Source organism: Brachionichthys hirsutus, unplaced genomic scaffold (assembly GCF_040956055.1).
Source record: "Brachionichthys hirsutus isolate HB-005 unplaced genomic scaffold, CSIRO-AGI_Bhir_v1 contig_1401, whole genome shotgun sequence".
NCBI lineage: Eukaryota > Metazoa > Chordata > Actinopteri > Lophiiformes > Brachionichthyidae > Brachionichthys > Brachionichthys hirsutus.
The window spans coordinates 23,954-44,478 of record NW_027180712.1 but is presented as its reverse complement, the minus strand read 5'-3'; the positions used below and the strand labels follow the sequence as shown (position 1 = coordinate 44,478).

At 42.7% G+C, this 20,525-nt stretch overlaps 5 protein-coding genes across 5 annotated transcripts; 4 read left to right on the top strand and 1 right to left on the bottom strand.

Moving 5' to 3' along the window:
• Positions 1–2: 2 nt before the first annotated feature.
• On the top strand, positions 3–7,506 carry LOC137916520 (myelin regulatory factor-like). The gene is made up of 23 exons (XM_068759511.1): positions 3–124; positions 256–356; positions 522–636; positions 1,406–1,601; positions 1,685–1,761; positions 1,897–2,007; positions 2,102–2,207; positions 2,902–3,102; positions 3,294–3,402; positions 3,575–3,684; positions 3,761–3,921; positions 4,033–4,105; positions 4,203–4,285; positions 4,382–4,450; positions 4,551–4,634; positions 4,844–4,911; positions 5,007–5,081; positions 5,157–5,384; positions 5,556–5,649; positions 5,956–6,018; positions 6,521–6,626; positions 6,767–6,841; positions 7,426–7,506. The coding sequence occupies exons 1-23, from the start codon at positions 3–5 to the stop codon at positions 7,504–7,506; spliced, it is 2,508 nt and encodes an 835-aa protein (XP_068615612.1).
• A 2,061-nt stretch (positions 7,507–9,567) lies between these two features.
• LOC137916524 (transmembrane protein 258) lies at positions 9,568–10,781 on the top strand. Its single transcript, XM_068759515.1, has 4 exons — positions 9,568–9,663; positions 9,988–10,097; positions 10,437–10,565; positions 10,663–10,781. Exons 1-3 carry the CDS (start codon positions 9,661–9,663, stop codon positions 10,561–10,563), a joined length of 240 nt encoding a protein of 79 aa, XP_068615616.1. The 5' UTR covers positions 9,568–9,660; the 3' UTR covers positions 10,564–10,565; positions 10,663–10,781.
• A 355-nt stretch (positions 10,782–11,136) lies between these two features.
• Positions 11,137–12,451, bottom strand: LOC137916523 (transmembrane protein 138). Its single transcript, XM_068759514.1, has 4 exons — positions 12,324–12,451; positions 11,977–12,148; positions 11,787–11,862; positions 11,137–11,709 (listed from the first exon to the last, which is right to left on the bottom strand). Exons 1-4 carry the CDS (start codon positions 12,449–12,451, stop codon positions 11,597–11,599), a joined length of 489 nt encoding a protein of 162 aa, XP_068615615.1. The 3' UTR covers positions 11,137–11,596.
• A 2,687-nt stretch (positions 12,452–15,138) lies between these two features.
• On the top strand, positions 15,139–18,169 carry LOC137916521 (EF-hand calcium-binding domain-containing protein 4A-like). The gene is made up of 9 exons (XM_068759512.1): positions 15,139–15,393; positions 15,475–15,620; positions 15,744–15,854; positions 16,283–16,429; positions 16,561–16,651; positions 16,729–16,824; positions 16,903–17,090; positions 17,633–17,704; positions 17,784–18,169. Exons 1-9 carry the CDS (start codon positions 15,139–15,141, stop codon positions 17,932–17,934), a joined length of 1,257 nt encoding a protein of 418 aa, XP_068615613.1. The 3' UTR covers positions 17,935–18,169.
• A 561-nt stretch (positions 18,170–18,730) lies between these two features.
• LOC137916527 (EF-hand calcium-binding domain-containing protein 4B-like) lies at positions 18,731–20,299 on the top strand. The gene is made up of 7 exons (XM_068759517.1): positions 18,731–18,841; positions 19,023–19,149; positions 19,257–19,338; positions 19,460–19,574; positions 19,786–19,893; positions 19,959–20,035; positions 20,129–20,299. Exons 1-7 carry the CDS (start codon positions 18,773–18,775, stop codon positions 20,211–20,213), a joined length of 663 nt encoding a protein of 220 aa, XP_068615618.1. The 5' UTR covers positions 18,731–18,772; the 3' UTR covers positions 20,214–20,299.
• The last annotated feature ends 226 nt before the right edge of the window (positions 20,300–20,525 follow it).

Genomic DNA, 20,525 nt, shown 5'->3' with positions numbered 1-20,525 from the left:
ACATGTACCTGAAGCCTGAGCCCATGATATCACAATATCCTATTGGTCCAGCCACGAGCGGAAGCGGAGACTTGCAGCAGACGCAGATGCTCCATCAGCTGCTGCAGCATCCTCAGGGGCAGGAGTGAGTCATGAAGATGAAACAGGAGTGAGGGAAGGAGGGTTGTTGTGTCCAGTTTATATGGAGCACAAGGAATGACGGGCAGGTGGAGTGAACTGTGTAGCGTCTGACTCTGCTTCCGTTTCCTCCCACAGTGGCATCCCTGCTCACCAGGCCAAGAAGAGGAAGCACTCAGACTCTCCCAACAGCACCCTCAATTGCCAAATCCTCACAGGTATCATCAAACAAGAACCAGGTAGGAAGGCATCTTTCTACTCTTCCTCTCCTCCTCTACCTCTCGCTCACCTGCTCTTATCTACCCTTGAATTCTTGCACAGATCAAGACTTTCACGGAACAATTGTTGACATTCTTAGCATTCTTCGTTCTCGTTCTGATTGCTTGCTTTTGAATTTGTTACAGGTTTATTGCAGGATGCAGACAACGCCTACCTGGACCCAAACTATCAGTGCATTAAGTGGCAACCCCACCTGCAGAGCAAGTGGACGCCACTATATGATGCAAACTGCAAAGAACTGTGGGTGGAATATATTTTAAATATAGCTCTAAATATTGAGGTTTACATTGGGGGGTTGGAGGGGGGGGGGGCAGATTGTGATCTGCAGAGAGCGAAAAATGAAGCATGTAATAACAGGAAAAAATGAATAATTCAACAGTGTATGCAGCAGGAGTGGCAAAGTACAGGGCAGGGTTGTAGAGGTCTACAAATTCCTCCGAGGTGAGCCGTGTGGGGGAGTGAACAAGCATAGGGTTTCGGTTTAGAAAGACAACGTGAGGAGGGGTAAAGGGAAAAATTAGTGTACACCTACTTTGCTGCTGCAATGCCAAAAAACAAAGAGGGATAGAGAGGGAGGAAGGTTAAAATGAACTCACACGACTTTTCAGATATGTTATCAAAACCACCTGGTTGCCCATCACAACTTTTAGCACACTACGCCCACATAGCGACGCAGGACGCAGAGCTTTTCGTTCATTTTTAATTAGATTTATTAAGTGTTCTAGACATGCCATGGGCCTCATGGTTGTAGAGTAAAGCCACCAAGTCCGAAATACGGCGGCGCCCAGGCAGGGCCCTCCACCAATGAGGAAACCTTTATCTAAATAGATTTATCTCTGAAAACTAAAGGAGTTTAAAAGTGTCAGGATGTATCCTCATCCACATCTGTATCTTTAAAGGCTTTTACTTAAATAAGCAGGCCATATATTTTCCCCTGATAATAAAACCTCATTCATTTACAAGAATTTGGAGCATCTTATTCTCGGCATCTTTTTTTTTCTCCTTTTAGTCCAATGCCAACCTACCGCGTTGATGCCGACAAAGGTTTCAACTTCTCCTTGTCTGATGACGCCTTCGTTTGCCAGAAGAAGAACCACTTCCAAGTGACGGTCTACGTAGGCATGGTGGGCGAGCCCAAGTACATCAAGACAAATGACGGTCTGCAGCCTATCGACTGCTTTTATCTCAAACTTAACGGAGTCAAGGTAAGTGACTTAAGCAGTAGAATGACATGAAACATATTATTATCTCTTCAATATATTTAGCGTATATTTTATTTCAATGACAGATGGAGGCCGTGAATCAGTCTATCAGCGTGGAGCAGTCACAGTCGGATCGCAGCAAGAGACCCTTCAAGCCTGTGCTGTGAGTCTGATTTTCACACACAGTGAAGCAACACGCAAATTGACAGCATATATTAAAGCTACTTGTGCTTTCGGTCATGATTCTTCCTGCTTATGCTGGATATTAAATCCTCTCTGCTCACCCCCCCCCCCCCAGGATCACCCTTCCTTCAGAGCAGGTCACAAAGGTCACGGTGGGGCGACTGCACTTTAGCGAGACCACATCGAATAACATGAGGAAGAAGGGCAAACCAAACCCTGACCAGAGGTGAGAGATGGTGCCGTCCTTTTCAAAGTGGTTTGCATTGCTCCTGTCAGAGCTCCGGTTGTCACATCCGCCCGTCGGGTCTTTGTGTTCATAGATATTTCATGCTGGTGGTGGCGCTGCAGGCTCAGTCCCACAGTCAGAGCTACACTGTGGCTGCTCAAGCGTCTGAGAGGATCATCGTCAGGGTAACGTCTAGCCATGTCTGTCTGCCTCCTACAACAATCATATCTCTTATGAATGAAGCACGTTTCTATGGTTCTGCTGTACATACCAATGTGTTTTTTTTCCTTCAAATTAAATAACTAATTACATATTTTTGTTTAACCGTGTTGCAGTTTTTGATCTTATATATATAAATATAAATATAGTATTATGCTAACATTGGAAATGCCCTTCCAGGAGACCATAAATGAGTGAAATATTTTATTTATCCAGTGAATTTTAACATATACTAAGCTTTAATGTCACATGTTAAGTATTAAAATTGCGTAAAAGGAATAGTTCAACATTTTTGGAAATATGCTCATTTGCTTTCCTGCCTCAAATCTTTACACAAAGATTGGAAACACACAAAACTGCTAACTGCTGTCTTTGTTTACTTTTTTTTTAAATTGAAACATATAGCCTACTTGTAAAAACTATAAATTGTAGTGGGTCACTGGGGGGGGGGGGTCTACTGCATGGTCACTGGCCCATGTTTTTAACTAGGAGCAGTTCAGATGGCGTCCAGTAGATCTGCTAATCTGACTCTTTGCAGGAAATCGAATATGCATACTGTCCAATAATTGCAAAGTATTTCTTTAAATATGTTGTAGCAGTACTTTTTAACATATTTTCAGAAATATCTCAAGCGCCGTTTGTCTGTGCACCTTCTCCCTTGTCTCTCCATTACAGGCATCCAACCCGGGACAGTTTGAAAGCGACAACGAGGTACTGTGGCAGCGTGGACAGCTGCCGGACTCGGTGTACCACCACGGCAGAGTCGGCATAAACACGGACCGTCCTGATGAGGCGCTTGTCGTCCACGGCAATCTGAAGGTCATGGGCTCCCTGGTACACCCATCTGACATCAGGGCCAAAGAAAATGTCCAAGAGGTCAGGATGACTCTCAGTGTGTATCAATGTGGGTCTGTATTTGTGCGTCCAATATGTCAGCACGAGTCGTCGTGCACCTGAAGCGATTGTCACCGCGAATCATGTGACACGCAAACAATGTCGTCTGTGAAATGAGCATTGTATTGTCATACCACGTGCACGGATGTCACCGTCGTCCTGTCTGTGTGTAGGTCGACACCACAGACAATTTGAAACGGATTTCTCAGATGAGGCTGGTCCATTATCAATACAAGCCTGAGTTTGCTGCCAGCGTGGGCCTAGAGAACACTGCAGACACTGGTAACCACCTCATAAATAACAATCTCACGTGTGTTCCACTATCATCTCATAACTTTGCACACTTCACTTTGTATTATAACTGTAAAGTCATATTTTCCCATCACTTTGTGTGGATTTTTGTACGTGTGTTCTATACTGTTGCCCGTTTTCACCTATCCAAACCGTCTTGCAGGAGTCATCGCTCAAGAGGTTCTGCAAATCCTGCCTGAAGCGGTGAAGGAGGGGGGTGATGTGGTGTGTGCCAACGGAGAAACTATCCCCAACCTGCTAGTTGTCAACAAGGTAATAAATGCGCAGATGCAGGACACGGGTGCACAAACGTTACGTCCCTAAACACTAAACAGCTCTGATTTCAAAGGAACGCATCTTCATGGAGAATGTGGGAGCAGTGAAGGAGCTATGCAAGCTGACGGACAACCTGGAGACTCGTATAGATGAACTGGAGCGCTGGAGCCGCAAACTAGCCAAGATCCGTCGGCTTGACAGCATGAAGAGCACCGTGAGTGGAAGCACAGTCAGGTAAGAGCAAAGAAGCCAGAGCCCACCTCAGAGGGATTTCAGAGCCGGAGGGGGAATCTCGAACGAGCGGAAACAACGTGTATAATTACTGTTCTCTTTTTCTTCATGTAGCCAATCAGGGAGTTATTTTAGCAGAACAGGAAGTGGGCCACTCAAGAAAAAGACAGTGAGACCTGGGAGCAAGGTCTGTGTTGATGATGATGATGATGATGATGATGTATTTATGTCTTTAAGTTTGTTTCACATTGGGAGATGTAACTCCATCTGTGTGTTTGCTGCAGAATTCACTCCCAGATCAAGGCTGCATCAGCCAGAGGTTCATGCAGGGCGCCATCCTGGCCCTGGTCATTGTCATGGCCTTCAGGTTAGACTGAGGGAGTGGTGGCGGAACAAAAAGCAGTTTCATCTGTGTGGAGTAGTGGTATAAGATTGGTTTTGTATGGGATCTCTTCCCCCACAGTGTCATTTCCATGTCCATCCTATACGTGCTGACTCTTCACCACAGAGGAGACGTCACGGAGAAAGATGGGTACGGAATCTTAAGGCGGAAAATCGGGCCTTGTTATTCTGATGATCGATTTTCCACTTCTTAATCAATGTCCTCCGTACTGTGTTCCTGATTTCTCTAGCCATTTTCCTTCCTGTGTTCTCTACGTCTCTTGGGTGCCCATCTTCACTCCCACTGTACCTTTCTGTCCTCCTGTCTGCCTATGGTATGCCTTTCAGCACCTGAATTTCTTGCTATACTTACTTCATATCCTGGCTTTTATTTTTGATCGTTTAACTGAGTGTTTGTTTTATCCTATCTAAAAGGTGATTACAGGTCATGTATCTAAACACCCTATTGTTCATTGGATCTTTAATGTATTGGTTTTATATTTGAACTAACATATACTCTTGACCTCCCGTCTTATTGGTGCAGGTCCCGAGCTGCACTGGGATCCTTGCATAAGAATTCATATAGTCCAGCATCCACAACCACTTCACCAGGTAAATGGAGATAACCACCCAAACATAGAACACGGAAAACCTTATATTATACTAAGATTTGATCATTTTCATTCATTCTCTCACAAATCATCTAGGTTGCTGTTCAACTCCTCCCATAAACAACCAATCAACTACAGTTCGGACACTGAGCATCAACCAATCCACATCAGGTCAGTTAGAAAATAGAGGTTTTCCCTGCAGCTTTCATTTGTCTTTGTAACATCTTAATTATCCTCCCTATCTAGATTTAGGCAGCTTGGTTCCCACTCCAAGCACTATTATAAAGAAGGGCAAGTCCAGAATAATGGAAAAGGAGAGTCGGGGTAGAAACCGCCTGAGTCACACCTCAACTCCTTTGTACTTTGCCAAGTCCAAAAAGCCAGTACCGACAGACCTAGACAGAGTGGACTCCACCAACCGTCTGCCGGGGGGTCAGCCAGCGTCACGTAGACAACGCAGCCTGCATAAAAAGGGTATATCTGTAAACCCAGCCTGGGCCTTTTCTTCACATACACACACATAATGTAGTAAACACACACAATAAAGCCATTTGTTTAACAGCAGCAAACAAAAGCTTATCTATATTCTGAACAATGGAATGCCGTGTTATGGTGCTCATAGGGCGGCTTGTCTTACTTTTGCAGGAGGAACGTATTCTCCTTCTCTGTCTCGTCTTCATGTCATGGAGACAAATCAAGACATCGTACCACAGAGTTGCGCCGCACCAGAGAGCTGCAGGTATATGCTCAGAAATGGAATTCATTTTCAGCTGTGATTGTGCAGCCAGAATGTGCTTTCAGCGCTCCTTGAAACATAAATTCTCCAAGAGCTCGGCTGTGGGAGTGAAAACCATTTCTCCAAAGAATATTCTCTATTTGGTGTGCTGATGACGATGGAGAGATTTCTTTAAGTCATTGGTTGATTCGCATTCAAAGCCGTTTTACTGTATGAGAGCATCTGAATTCAAATGTTTCCTCACTAACTAATCTGACTGTACAGTTTAAGCTCAGGTGCTGATGCTATTTTTCTCTTTGCCAACTCCAGTTACACAGTATTGCTCTCCAGAAACAGAAATTCCTCCATCTCAAACATCACTTTGCACATGATGTGAGTATTCAATCATTACACAATCTATACATGGTTTGGCGATGCTTCATTTTATGACTTCTAATTCTTCATCAGGTGTCTGGTGAAGAACCATGTCATTTAGGAATAACTGTGTGGAAAATAGATAAACTACCAACGAATCAAGTAGTTAATATAGCTTAAGCAGTATTCCTGTGGTCAGTGGACAGTAGGTCAGCCGAGCAAAGCACATGATTCTGTCTGTATGCAAAAACACTTTACTGATAATTGTTTAATGAATACATTTTAACTTAAATGGAGCCGATGCGGGAAAACTCATTGGAAATCAGCAAGAGCTTTCATGTGATGCTGTCAGGAACAAAAGTGAATGTAGTTGCTACTCGTTAACTAAGAAAGTGTCAGCATATTGTTTGGAAATAGCTTTTCCATGCACAAGTGTTACATCAACTACAAAACTGGATTTTAACGTTATCGATATACGAGACATATCACAGAGACATAAAGCCGATGTACTTTATTGCAGGTCCACAAACAGCGTGTGGATTCAACAGTGTGGAGCCACCAAGGGGCGCTTATGTCCAAACCACACAGAAACGCCCCTCTATGGAGGAAAACGTGTGCCAACAAAGGTAACTAACTGTTCATTTAATCAGAATCCACAAAACAAATTCTCTTTTTTTTAGTAATTTTCTATGTGAACTAGCTTTCGTATTTCTCACAGGGTGAACGACTGCGAATGACTCATGACATTCTTTATATTTTCCTTAAGGGGACCAGTCACCTGTGGTCAGTACCTGTGCTGTCTTTCCAGGACATCACCTATCACTTTCGTATCTCCCTGTCTGTGAGTCAACATGCTTTTTGACAATGTGATGGGCACTGACATGCGGTTTGTGCAGCAGGAGGATTTCACCCTTTAACTGGTGCATTCATTGTGTACTTACAAGTAGGGCTGTGACTGGATGGAGAAAACGCAACCTAGCCCCAAAGTTAGGTGATTTACCGTATCCCCCCCCGCAAAACAAAGTAACTAAAGTCTGGCGGGACGGCCGTGGTTTTAGACAAGTGATGTCATGACCCTACCAGTCTCTCCAGGTTGTAGGCAAAAGCTAAGAAAGGCCGACTATAGCAAAGCAAACAACATTTTCACATGATGCAAGTCTGGCAACCAATCAGAAGTGGCTTTCATGACCTTTTGACCAATCAGAAGTTGTATTCCCTACTGACCATGTGCGACAGCTTTGGTCCCAGTGCACCTCACAGAGGAGTAGCATACAGCTGTCACTGCAGGTATTGTTAGCATTGACGATGGTGATGGGCTCAGATCACACGACTTGTGTGTCGTGGTCACGCAACGATCATCACACCCACACTGGTAAGCCATTGGCTGATTAATGATATCTATCTCTACTTGCTCTTTATTGACAGAATGAAGTGAGCTGTGCCGTTGAAGGAGATGCCTCATCGTACTCTGACTACCGTTTTGTCATTCAAAGTGGCTGCGTGTGAGAAGGAGGACGATGTGTGCTTGAACACCCCATTTATCGTCTGTGGTTCCATGCCTCTGCTGTTGTGATGGGATAACGACATTATTTTTCATGATTATTGGTCCAGAACAAACTATACGTAACCACCCACTGCATTCCCCTCCACATGTAAATGCATTAAGAGATCTCTTTTTATTGTGATGACTGGAATTTGAAACACTGTACGGTTATTGTCTGTCACTGAAAATGCTTTATATCACTGATAACTGTGTTTATGTCACTTTCTACTGCTATTGTGTTGGTAACATCCATGGATTTATCGCTCAGTTTTACTACTGTTCATGGTGCCTCCTGTCCTTAATCTAAGCCATATTCACTTTTTGGGAAATTCGAGTGTATAAATGAAGTACCGGATCAAATACTGCAGTGGACACTACACACATTCATGTTTATTGAGTACAGAACAGTGAATCTGCACATACAATGAAACCACTGAAAAGAACAACTTTAAGTAGTTTTATATATGACAAAAAATAATAGAGTCACACTGGAAATATACCTCAGTAGTGCACACTGGAAAATCATTGCGTCTTTACAGTAGAGCATTGTATTTGAGGCTGCTGAAGTCAACCAGAGTGTCTGCTCGTGCAGCATCTCACTACAGAGCAGGGACTCCTCTGTTTTATTTAGCATTTGTGTCTCAATTGTGACAGGTATTGAAACTTTTTAAACAAATATTACTGAAAATATTCATCCATATGTATCCTATTAAAAATAAGTCATTTTTAAAAATCTCTCCTAGCATGAAGGAATACGTTTGAAAGCTCAGGTCAGCAAATTCACTGGAAGACATGAGATAAGACTGGATAAGTAAACCAATCACTGGAAATTAACCCTGACACTGACAATATTTCAAGAAACACTGGAATGGCTTACACTGTATTTTGCTAACTGGACAGAGTGCTGGTAAGGCAATAAATAACTTATTAGGCATATCAAGTGCATGCCTAATCATTATAATGAAAAGATGCATCTTAGCTTAGAAGTAACTCAAATGCTGCTTCAACAAATGTCATTATACATGCTTGATTATGAAGCTTAGAAGGAGTTGCAGTTATTTACACACACTTTGGAGATAAAAAAAATGGATATTATACACTGGACTCTTACATGTATTTTTCTCAGTGTTTTTAATATTTTTACTGGGCCAACAGAATTTAGAAAATGCAGTCATAACAATTTTAATATACATGAAGTACGTAACATTTTCATTTCTATTTCCCTTTCTTGTTTTAAATATATTCACTGTGCCCTTGTTGAAATTCATGTCATATGTGTCTGCGTTCAGAAAGAAAAAAACCCCCAGAATATAAAATAAATATCAAATAGGAAATACAGCCATCATCAAAGGTTTGTGGAATTTATCTTAATATGAAGACACTGTAAAATGGTTTCACCATAGTTAATATGACTTCAATGGGTATGGTATATTATTTTAGCTTGTTTGCAATGCACCAGCTGGCATAAAGCAACCAACGTAGCACTTTTTGCACTGTATATATGAACTGCTTTTGTTCTATCCAGTGCGCCAGACTGTTATTTTATCCTCTGGAAGAACTGCATTACGTTTAACTGTATAGTTTCATTTTCTTTTGACCAATGCTCCTTTATATCTGATGTGTTTTATTATAATGTTTTTAAAGTAGTTATTTTTTGGTTGTTGTATCAGCAATAATATATTAACTTGTAGCTACTTGAGCCCATATATGATTGATAAGCATGAAAACACACACACACATATTTTCGCACCATTTGTTTAGAAAATGTGCGATCACATAAAATCTTGGTGAGTACTTTAATATCACTACTTTATTCTTTAAGCCCATTGCATCACCACGTTGACAAAGCGTTTTGCCAAAACTATGCTGTAATACTATGAATGCATGTAGTTAATAAATTTTGACTGAATTTTCTGCTGTATTTCATTGTCTTACTTACGCATTGAGAACAAATGTCCAATTATGTCCAGTAGGTGGCAGCCGAACATCTTGCAAGTTTTTACTGAGGGTTAAACCTTCCGGTCATTACGTCATAACACGTCACATAAAATCCAGGAAGCCAGTACGTGGCCTTTTCAGTGTGGACCACAGGAAGAGGAGCTCTGAATCAACACAGAATGGTGCAATTCCTTATCTTTATCGTATTTATGTGGGTTCAGTTCTAATATATAGCTATCCGCTCGTTATATTTATACAATTTAATCACGTTTTCTGTGTGAAACACTGCTTTTTTGGAGTTTGATATGTAAACTAGCAGAAGTAGATTAGCGTCTCATGCTAATATAGCATCATAACAGTATACACGAAGTGCGTAACTGGTCCTTGTTATCGCTTATTAAACGTTATGGCCGCAGCAGCTTGAGCTAGGCTGGTAGAGCGAAAGCTACTCATCGCGCTAGCTCCGTAGCTCGTTGCTACGCTCACTGTCTTTGATGTGGCTGCAGGAACTCGAGGCTATGACCCGGTACACCAGCCCGGTGAACCCCGCCGTGTTCCCCCACCTCACGGTCGTCCTGCTGGCCATCGGCATGTTCTTCACTGCTTGGTTCTTTGTGTATCCTTTTACAGTGCATGTCATATTTAACGTTGAGCGTTTTAAACTAAGTACGACTCCCGTACCAGAGAGGATTTCGTCATTGCTCTTTCGAGTTTTTATAGTGAAGGTTCTTGTATAACTTGTTTCCTAAATCCTCGTTTCAGACTTCGCTGATTGTTTTAATCGTGTAATTGAAGTAAAAGGTCAAAATAATCATGACATTGATTTGAAGTCACGTGGCCCAGCTCTATTAAGTACACTATATAGACTGGAAAACTTGAATAAAAGCCTTGACGGAGGGCAGGCCTTGGTTGATGGTTGTGCTTTTATGCTAGATAACCCTTAATGTTTTATCAGTTATGAGGTGACGTCCACAAAGTACACAAGGGACGTCTACAAGGAGCTGCTGATCTCCCTCGTGGCTTCACTCTTCATGGGTTTCGGCGTCCTCTTCTTATTACTCTGGGTTGGCATCTATGTGTGAAGGTATGTTTTAAAATCGGTTTTAATTTAACCATACGTTTACCTTTTTTAGTCATGCAAACGGTGATTGACTTTGCTCCATCGCTCTTGTTTTTTGCAGCTTCTGGTGACGATATAAACATGACCCGTTCCAGTGGAACTGGATGTAATTGGACCGCACTGAAAATACTTTGGGAACATGGATTCTGGTTTTCACAAGTAAAGATCATTTGTATAACGTTTGCTGTCTTTCTTTGTACCAATTGCGATAAGCGATAGCCGTCATAGATTTTATAGTTGTATAAAATGCTGATTGTGTTAAAGTGAGACCTGAAGTTCACTTGACCTTTTGGGCCCCTGAGATTAGAGTTATTTTGACGCACTGAAAACTATTTACGGTGCGTTTTACTAGAGGCGCCTAAACCTTCAATCCCTGATAAATCTTTGTGTTAAAAATAGAGCAGTCTGTTTCACCTTGTCTCCAAGATGATGCAGACTGCACTACTGATGAAGGATTACAGCGGGATTAGAGAGGGATTATTTTATTAAAAAAAGGTTGGAGGCCGTTTCAAAGATCCTCACTAAAAGACATCGGGATTCTTTTTAATATTGGTTTACTCAACTTGCGTTAAGTGTGTAAACGGCACATACTAATCATACATAAGGCAAAATGAACTATGTGGCCTCTTCATAGGTTGGGTAGCAGACAAATGTAGCCACAACTACCTATATGTTCTGCAAAAGGTGCCGTGGGAGGCAGAAACAGCCTCTATGATGGTTCTTACAGCGCAACATTCTCTCATTCATATGTCTGCAATGAACAAACGAACTAGTAGACCCAGATCTGATTACTATAGACGCGACTTATTGCACCTGTAAACCATTTAGCCGACAGCTCACCTGGAAAGGGAAACAATGTGAGACTTCGCTTCGGCCTTTTTAGCCGTTCAACATCAGGTTGCCAAGAGTCGTTTTCAGAATCGGTAACGATGTCCAACAATATGTCCGAGGGGCCGGTAATCAAAGGTCAAAGTCTCTCAAAACTGTCCCCGACTTTACTGACGAGCTCTGGCGAAGGCGTCGCGCAGCCACAGCGAGTCCTTGTACAGCCGCGGGTCTCCCATGTACTCCGCTGTGCGCTTGTACAAGTAGTAATACAACACTGCCGCTGTAAACGAAGGGGTAAATGTACTGTATTACAGCAGCAGGTTAAAGGAGAGGCCGTCGGATAAACCCACCAATTACCTGTTCTCTGAAAAGCAAAAAGAGCTTGAAGGCCGTCTGTCCAAACAAAGCGGTTTGAGCCAATCCATCTGAGGTTCTAGAAAAAGAAAACGCACTCTTACAAAATAAAGCAATGGAGGACTGATTCCATCCCAGTTTCATTTATAAACACAAGATGTGACACCCGTGTGTCTGTGACGAGGAGGCCTACCAGCACCCAGCAGTGGAAGCAGATGCTGAGGGTCAGGTAACAAGCGGAGGCGATCAGCAGAGCCCTGAATCTCTCCAGCAGCAGGGACACCAGGCCGACCTGGAACACGTAGGTGTTGAACATCATCAGCAGAATGATGATCACGTTGAATAAGATGCCGATGTCCTGGACGCTGGAGACACAGAATACTTTTATTTGTATTATTAGTTTATCAGAACGTGGGCGCCTGGCTGCTGGATAAAGATCAGCCACTTGTATAAGAATAATATTCAGTATGTTGGATGCAGTTGTGAGACTGTAAACGTTTTATCTTTTCCAGTCTGTCTCCTAAAAGTTTACTGACTTACATGAAAAGCACCAGCTGGATGACAGGCGTCCCTCTCAGGAGTTCACTGAAGGAGTTGACGAAGAGGTCAAAGGTCAACAGCGTCAGCTGGATCAGCAGCACCAGAGTGTAGTTGCCCGTCTGAAGCATCCTTCAGACCCGATCTGACACCTCTTCTGTTTACACTCGCATGAAGCAGGAACTTGAGAGTGACGCCACTTCGTTCGGTCGGGACATACTTCCGTACTGAAGGTCGAGATGCAGTCAGACAGTTCTGACGTCACGAGGCTTTTCTTTACTTGGGGTCATCTCTGTGATCTGGATTATTTCAGAATCATTCAGTCCATGACGTCAGACACGATTTTATGCGCTTGCATGTTCACGGATTTGGCGCAGAAGGTATCATCTTATCCCGCATGTCCTGTAAGAAGCAAGAGATGCTGTGAAACAACAGACATGTTGGATATATAATCGATCGCATTTTGGTTTGTTTCACCTTCCGAGCGTATTAATCGTTCTATATTTGCGCGTCGCCGTGAACGTGGATCTAACTTGTCTGTTGCAGACACTTGAGTCCACTTTCCGTGCACAGCGCCATTTCGTGTTTGTTGTGGCGCTGGTAACACACACATTTATTTTACCTCGCAAGGTAACCAAAACACGGTGGAGCACTTGCGCATCGGATCCCCTTTGATTCTGGTACGCACCGGATTTTAACTTCGAGGAATTCGCTCTAGTCTTGGCACATTTGCTTTGTTATATATTGCTTGACTTCAAATGAATACCAACGCCGTCCTACCTGAAAAACGGGACTGGAATGAACACTAGTCACCCGGAACAAGAAAGAACCTCTAATTTGTTGTTAACTCGCCAAACAATGCTCCCCGCTAGCAGCGTCCGCTGCTGCTTTTCGGCGGAAACGTGTGTATTTCCGTAAATTCCATGGTAACGCTTTTTTTTTTACCGTAATACAGCACAGACATGTCTATACCGCACAGACATGTCTACAAAATGTTCCTTCAATGTAATTCTTGCATTGGAGAAATGGATCATCTAAGGTCTACTCTAAATATTACGGTAAAACATAATCGCTCGCGGTTACGCTGCCCCCTACAGGCTGGAGTCTGTACTATTTCACTCAAGCAGACTGTCGCCGTCCGGGGAAGCGGACACCTGCTTCCAGTTGTGCGCCGAAGGTGAGTACTGTAGTTAAAAGTTTCATTTTCATTGAATTGCTAAAACACACGAACGTAAGACGTTGAGGTATATTAAAAACACACTTTTTAGTGAATTAACGACTTACTATGTGCTTTTCTTGTTTGTAATCGCACTAACTTTAGTTTATTCTCTTGAGTTCGGTAACCCCCGAGAGCGACATTGCTCCGAAGTTGACGTCATAGAAGCCGAATCATTATTAGTGGTTTGCTGAAATGAATGGCCGTCACATTTTGCATTTCGCAACCATATTATCTCTTTGATAATGTGAGAGCTGTCGAGGTGTCAAGCAGGCTCTAATTTAACTCACCTTATGTTGGCACATGTCACGTGGACTATTTTAGATTTAAACTGTAACTTTGTGATTCCTGTTTTCCTGACTGTGAGAACTCTACTTTGCAGCATTTATACTGACCTTGTCTGTTTATTTGTTCACTGGTGTGGCTGTTGATTTATTGGGAGGCTGGTTTGACGGACCGAATCCTTAACGTGTAATGTTTACGCAGGACTCTATCAACATATTTCTTGTGATATACAATCAAATTTGTAATCTTTGTGGATCGTCAGCAATCAAATGCATCTTAATTAGCAGTCCTTTTACATTGATACGGATTCAAGAGTACATTTTGTTATCGTGGAAGATCTGAAAATGCAAACAACTGCAAATGTTTTATTTGCATGTCCTTCACGTCGGCTGTCCTCCGCCTCTTAGAGTACACATGACATCTTCTCGCATTACACCATCCGGTTTTTCAGTCTCCACACATCCTGGTGCACAGTCGTAGACGGTGCATCGCGTTTATTGACATTTTCATCCACATAAACAATGTGAACCGCCCACCTGATTCTAGCAGGTTAGATCATGGGTAATGCCACATCTTAGTTTGTTTCAAACCTCATATTTGACAAGGGAGGACCTGCTTTGTCAGCCTCTGTCAGTGTCCTGCAGGATGGAAGATTTTAAAGTGTGTTTTCATTCCCTGTTTGGCATCTAGAAGGGTCCAAATGAATGTCTCGAATTATAAATGATACCTCAGATCAGTAATACCGTGTCGTAAACATTTTTTACATTCTGAGTGATTTCTCATTCAGGATGGAACTAATAGTTATTTTTCATTATTGGTGAATTAACTGTTGCAGTTCATCCTTATTTTGTTAACGGGTCCAAAAACGTTTTTCACAAAGGAGGTATTCCTCCACCACGGCTGAACAATCTTACGCAGAGCTGTTTAGCTTGCCTGCTCGATGCTCCAGCAAGGTTTGTGAAAACTACATGAGCTTTTCATAATTAAGGCACATTTTGAAAAATGCCTTATCTTGCAATATTAAAGTGGGAATGGAAATTGAGCATTTTCTCAATACCGAGATGTAATGGTTTCATTCATTCTTGCCCAGGGATACTCCCACATGTGGGATGCAGGGCTGGGGACCGGTGTCCAGTAGTATATAGTGTTTATATATACTGTATTATAGTTTATGATTAGCAAACAGCAAATTATTTTGTTGTAGATTGACAGATTAACACATCTCAAGGGAGTAAAGCATTTAATAGAAAATGAATGAGCTCAACACTGACACTAACAGCGGCTCCGCGCCCACGCCTTGTTTCACACCATGCAGTCATGTCTCAGTGGCTGAATGATGGTGAAGTTCTGGTGGGTCACGGCAGCAGAGAGGCAGTACCAATGAGCCCGAGGCTGCGAGGCCCGCCGGCCGGGACTCCTCTGCTGAGCCGGGGACGTAGTCCGCTGGCTTCACCGAGGCCCAGAGAGTTTGCAGCAGATAGCCCAAAGGCAGGGATCATGGGAAAGGCCAAGGCGCTTTTTGTGCTGTGTGATAAAGAGAGGAAAGGCTTCATCACAAAGCGGGATATGCAGGTGAGCAGCTGACGTGACAGAGTCGTGAAATTGCTAATAATGTCTTAAATTGTGTTCAAATGTCCACCCTCTTGTGGTCAGAGGCTGCAAAAGGAGTTGCCGTTGTCCCCGGAACAGCTGGAGGAGGTGTTTGAGAGTCTGGACCGACAGAGCAACGGATTCCTCACTCCTGTTGAGTTCAACACCGGACTAAGTGAGTGTAGCATTCTGATGGATTCGCAGCCACCGTGACATTTATCTGGGAAGCTAATGTTAATGTGTTATTGTAAAAGTCTGCATCCCATTTAAATCAGACCCTCTGCCTGTGGTGCAGGTGAGTTGGTGGGTCTGGAGGACACGACTGACCTGAGTGAAGACAAAGCTGAAACGGGAGTGGACAAGGAGGACGTGTCCCAGGACCCGGCTTCAGTCAAGTTTGTTAGCATCCTCATGGAGCTTGGTGCAGACAAACTCTTCAAAAAGTAAAAATCACAAAATCAACATCTCCTTTAAACAATGGCAACAGCAACAAACATCAGCTTCCTAAAGTTGACCTTTATTGCAGGGTCGTTGTCCTGTACTGCATTTGGTACATATGTCCAACCTAATTGCAACAACAACCAATAGTGTTATAGTGCTTTTATCCCGTGCACAGATTAAATCCACATCGCCTGATGCTTAATCGCTACTTTGCATTTCTTCTAGATTCTCATAAACATTATATTTTGTGCTAGATAATCTCACATATCTTTTTAAAGGAATAAATGATGTAAAAGATTTGTTTCTTGAACATTTGCTGAAGAGCTGCCTTCCCGAACATTGTACTCATTATTCATTTTATTTGAGAGTTGCTGAGCTGTCCGTGTGTGAATTCAGCAGCCCCTTGAACAGTTGCTCGTTCCCGTGTCAGTCAGCAGGAGTTCTCTTCTCTGTGGTGTGACCTCCAGAGAGACAGACCAGAGCTGCTCAGCATCTTGGAAAGCATCCTGGTCCATGCAGTATCCCATTTACAGGACTCCATCAGAGAGCGAGACAGCCTGGAACAAGCTCTGCGCAGGTCACGTCCTTCCACTGTCTGTGTGTGGCTCATAATATTATTAGTCCATATGATGATCACAGTGTGAATTTCATTATGGCCATATTCAGCTTTGTGCGTTCTAAAATCATCGAATTCAAATGTGTTTTTAGACGAGAGAGTGAACACGATCAGGTTGTTCGCTCCATATATGAAGAAATGGAAGGCCAGATTCGGGAGGAGAAAGATAAACGCCAGGCTCAGGTACAGATGTGTGTACAGATGTGTGATCTTCAGCCCATACTTTTATGTCAATTCAATTCATTGTTTATGAAATCAAGGAGCGCGTTAGACAGAAACAGAGAGGGCAGCAACTCGAGGAGGAATTGAAGACTCGGGAGCAAGAACTGGAGAATACGCTGAGCAAACAGAGAGAGGTAACATATATCGGATATTTCTGTGAAGAGGATGTCCTGAGCTTTGGTTTAATAAGTAATCAACGTCTTTTGTCTAAGATGGAGTCTAGGATCCATCAGCTGAGCTGTGAACAGACAAAGATCAAGGAGCAGAACCAGCAGCTGAGGAGCCTCAACATCCAGTTACAGGAGCAGCTGGAGAGCAGCAGGGAACAGTTACAGACCGCTCTGGCTCAGCTCAACCTGCTGCAACTCAACGCTAGCCAGGAGCAAGTGGCTCGGCAGAGGTGAGCTGCTAAAAGCACGCGACGTGAGTTTCTCCTGTCAGAAATCAGAATCTGAATACGGTCTCCCTGTGAATTATTAGAGACAACATTGTCTCTAATAATTTGTTTGCTCACTGCATGTGTGCTCTGGTATGAAATAGAGAACATTAAATACACAGGTGTCATGTGATCTCTCTTTTGAGTTTTACTGAAACTATAGCTACAGGGTTTTTGAAGTTCTTTTTTGATGTCTGATTACGAGAATATTAAAGTAAATATTCTCTTGGACTTGTTTTTCCAGTTCAACATAAAAAATGGCTCACAAGGCTACTGCCACCTGATTATATTATTTAGAATGTCAGACGTTTGTGTGCAGCAAACATGACTCACAGATTGTAGATTGCATTTTTGTCGAGGCCTACTTTCTGTCGTGGAGGGATACTTGATGATGTTTCAGCACAAAGTCCTTCAGGCTCCATCAGGCTTTGACTGCACACACATATATGCTCAAGAAGAAGAAGAAAACACAATATTTCCTAACTCCAAATAATGTTTCACGACAGAAACGTGGCGAAGGTGTCGGGGAACATGCAGAAAGAGAAGGACAGCCTGTTGAGGCAACTGGAGCTACTGAGGTAACAGCTCTTGTCTTCTTTTTCATCCGCTCGCTCCGATGTGACGCTGGGAATGAACACCTTCCTTCCTTTGTGTCAGGGATATGAACAGAAGGCTGCGTGATGAGAAAGATGCCCACCAAGCTCAGAAGAGGGTTAGTCACAGACACTCTGACCTTCCTCCTCCACCATTAAGTTGTCTCAGTGAAGACCTTTGTGCCCCATGGACACAGAAGATTTATCCTACCTAAGTTAAGTCTTGGAACGGCTCCATGCTATTATTATCATCTGGATAATGATTATTTACACCGGCACATGTTGTTGTTTTGGTTATTGATTAAACTTGTGTTAATGACACAGTTTTAATTGTATTTATTTTACAATGTCAGCAGTGTTTCTTTCTCCCGTAGTGACGGGTATTGTTGAAAAGACGTGTATTCTGTCCTGTATCAACTTGAAGTGAAGAGTGATTTATGTGTTGACTGTTGACTGTTATTTATGACCTACAGTGGCTCAGTTTTTACCAAACTAATAAAGCCCTTTATTCTAATTCCTAAAGGAGTGCTGATCTCTTAGTAGGTTCCCCCTCACCTTGTCCGCATCCTTGTGAAAATCATCATCTTTGTAGTCAAGAAACTAGAATGATGCCAACACGAAAACGTGTCAGACTTTTGACATGTCATTTCTAAACATGCTGTTAGATATTAAAGCAGAATGACGGCGCAAAAAATGGTGTACCTTGTGTACACCACTAACATTTCTACAGCAAAGACATTGTTAATTGGACGCCTGTACATAGCACACCCATACATTTACACTGTTACTGTTTATATCTTAATGCTGCCCATTTCCTCTGCCTCACTTTCCACAAAAACCTTTTAGACTGTCTCAAAGACTTTGCAGAAGAAAGGGTCAATCATAGGTAACTACATAGACATCAAGCCCCTGAAAAGGTCGGTATGATTAAGTGCATCTGATACGATATTCCAGGAGGATATGGCATGGAGGAAACAACTAATTTTCTGTCTTCGTTGATTCTGAAGACAGTGGAGCTCATCCGATGATTCGGAGCAGGACAAAGACAACGAGATGACAAATTCATCCATCCAACCGTCATGTAGAGTCAGTTGTGAAAATGTTGAGCAGATGCAAACTCAGGTACGGAATGTAATAAAATCCTAAAAATACATTCAATGCCAAATCCTTCTAATTACACATTTGTGTTCTGCACAGCAAAGATGGAACACAGATTTGTTCCATTTCAAGTCGCGTACAGAAAAAAAAAAACCCTGACACTGATATCTAAATGTTAAGTTGGATGCCTTTACCTGAATTTTAGAGTAAAATTGTCAGTCCTCACCGAGTGTTCAAGGTGGTTTTCCTGGGTAACTCGGGAGTGGGTAAGACCTCCTTCATCCAGCGCTACTGCACGGGACACTTCAACAGCACGCTGAGCACCACTGTGTGTAAGAATGACCCCCCCCCCCACACACACACACACACTGTTATCACAATCATTAAATGACGCCTCTGTGCCTCTTTAAGCAAAAATATTAAACACTGTTGCTCCTAGGTATAGATTTCCAGATGAAGACTTTAAAGCTGGGCTCCACCGCTATAACCCTGCAGATCTGGGACACCGCAGGGCAGGAGAGGTAGGACGGCAGAGGATCCTGTCGGAGCTTATTCCATTTAATATCATTTGCCCTGCAGTATCATTTCCTGCCACTTAGTAACTCAATATTTTTCTGTGTTTCATTCTTTTTTTTAATTCAGATTTCGCAGCATCACCGAGCAGTACTACCGTAAAGCTGACGGTATCCTCGTCATGTATGACCTAACTCACTCTCCCTCCTTCATCGCTGTCAGAGGATGGATGGACACCGTAAAGGTACGCAGGCTAGATGGGAAAAACATTCAAAACAGTTTGCAATCATTTGAATACACACCCATGTAAATAAGAACACATTCTAATAGAGGTCTCTAAAGGAGTTTCTCTGTGTCGTTGATGCTACAGATTTATTTGTTTGTTTTGTTTGTTGTCGTCCTTCAGGCTTCGGCGCTAAGAGACTGTATTCTAACTTTCTGTGTGTCTGTCTCAGGAGAAGATGTGTGAAGATGCGACACTGATGCTGCTGGCAAACAAACTGGACCGCACAGACTGCGACAGCAGAAAAGTGACATCAGAGGAGGGGCGGAGACTAGCGGAGGTGGGAACATTTGAATTCACAGATGAATATAATCTTTGAGTTAATCGCGCACGTTTCTTCCACAGCAACACCAGGCTTTGTTTTATGAGTGCAGTGCCAAAACTGGATATAACATTGAGGTGCTGATGGCTGATCTGGCCGGGTACGACACCTAAAATCGTTGCCATTTATTTTGCTTTATGGGAGACTGTTTTGTGGCTCCTGCACGCTGATTTAATGTTTTTCTCGACCTCAGGAAGTTGGTCTCCCAGCATGATCGACAATGTGAAGACGCACTTTTACTGACCATGGGGAGTAATAAAAGAGGTTGCTGTACATAGACGGAAGAAGAGAGGTACCAGCATCATGATCGATTACATCAATCACATTTCTCACAGCGTGATTATGGGTGATTATTGGAGAATCCTGAGGTGATTTGGATCATTTCAAGATGCAAACATGAATGTTTATTTCTGCTGACAGGTTTACTAAACAATATTTGTGTTCTTATTTATTGTTTAGTGTCTTGATAATACATCCAATAAAATGTTGTTTTGATGCCTGCTTTGTTGTCTTAGTCATGTTTTTAAAGACCATAATATGAGCCACATAATATGTTTTAATGCTGGTAAAGCTCATGTGCTTGAGAGACC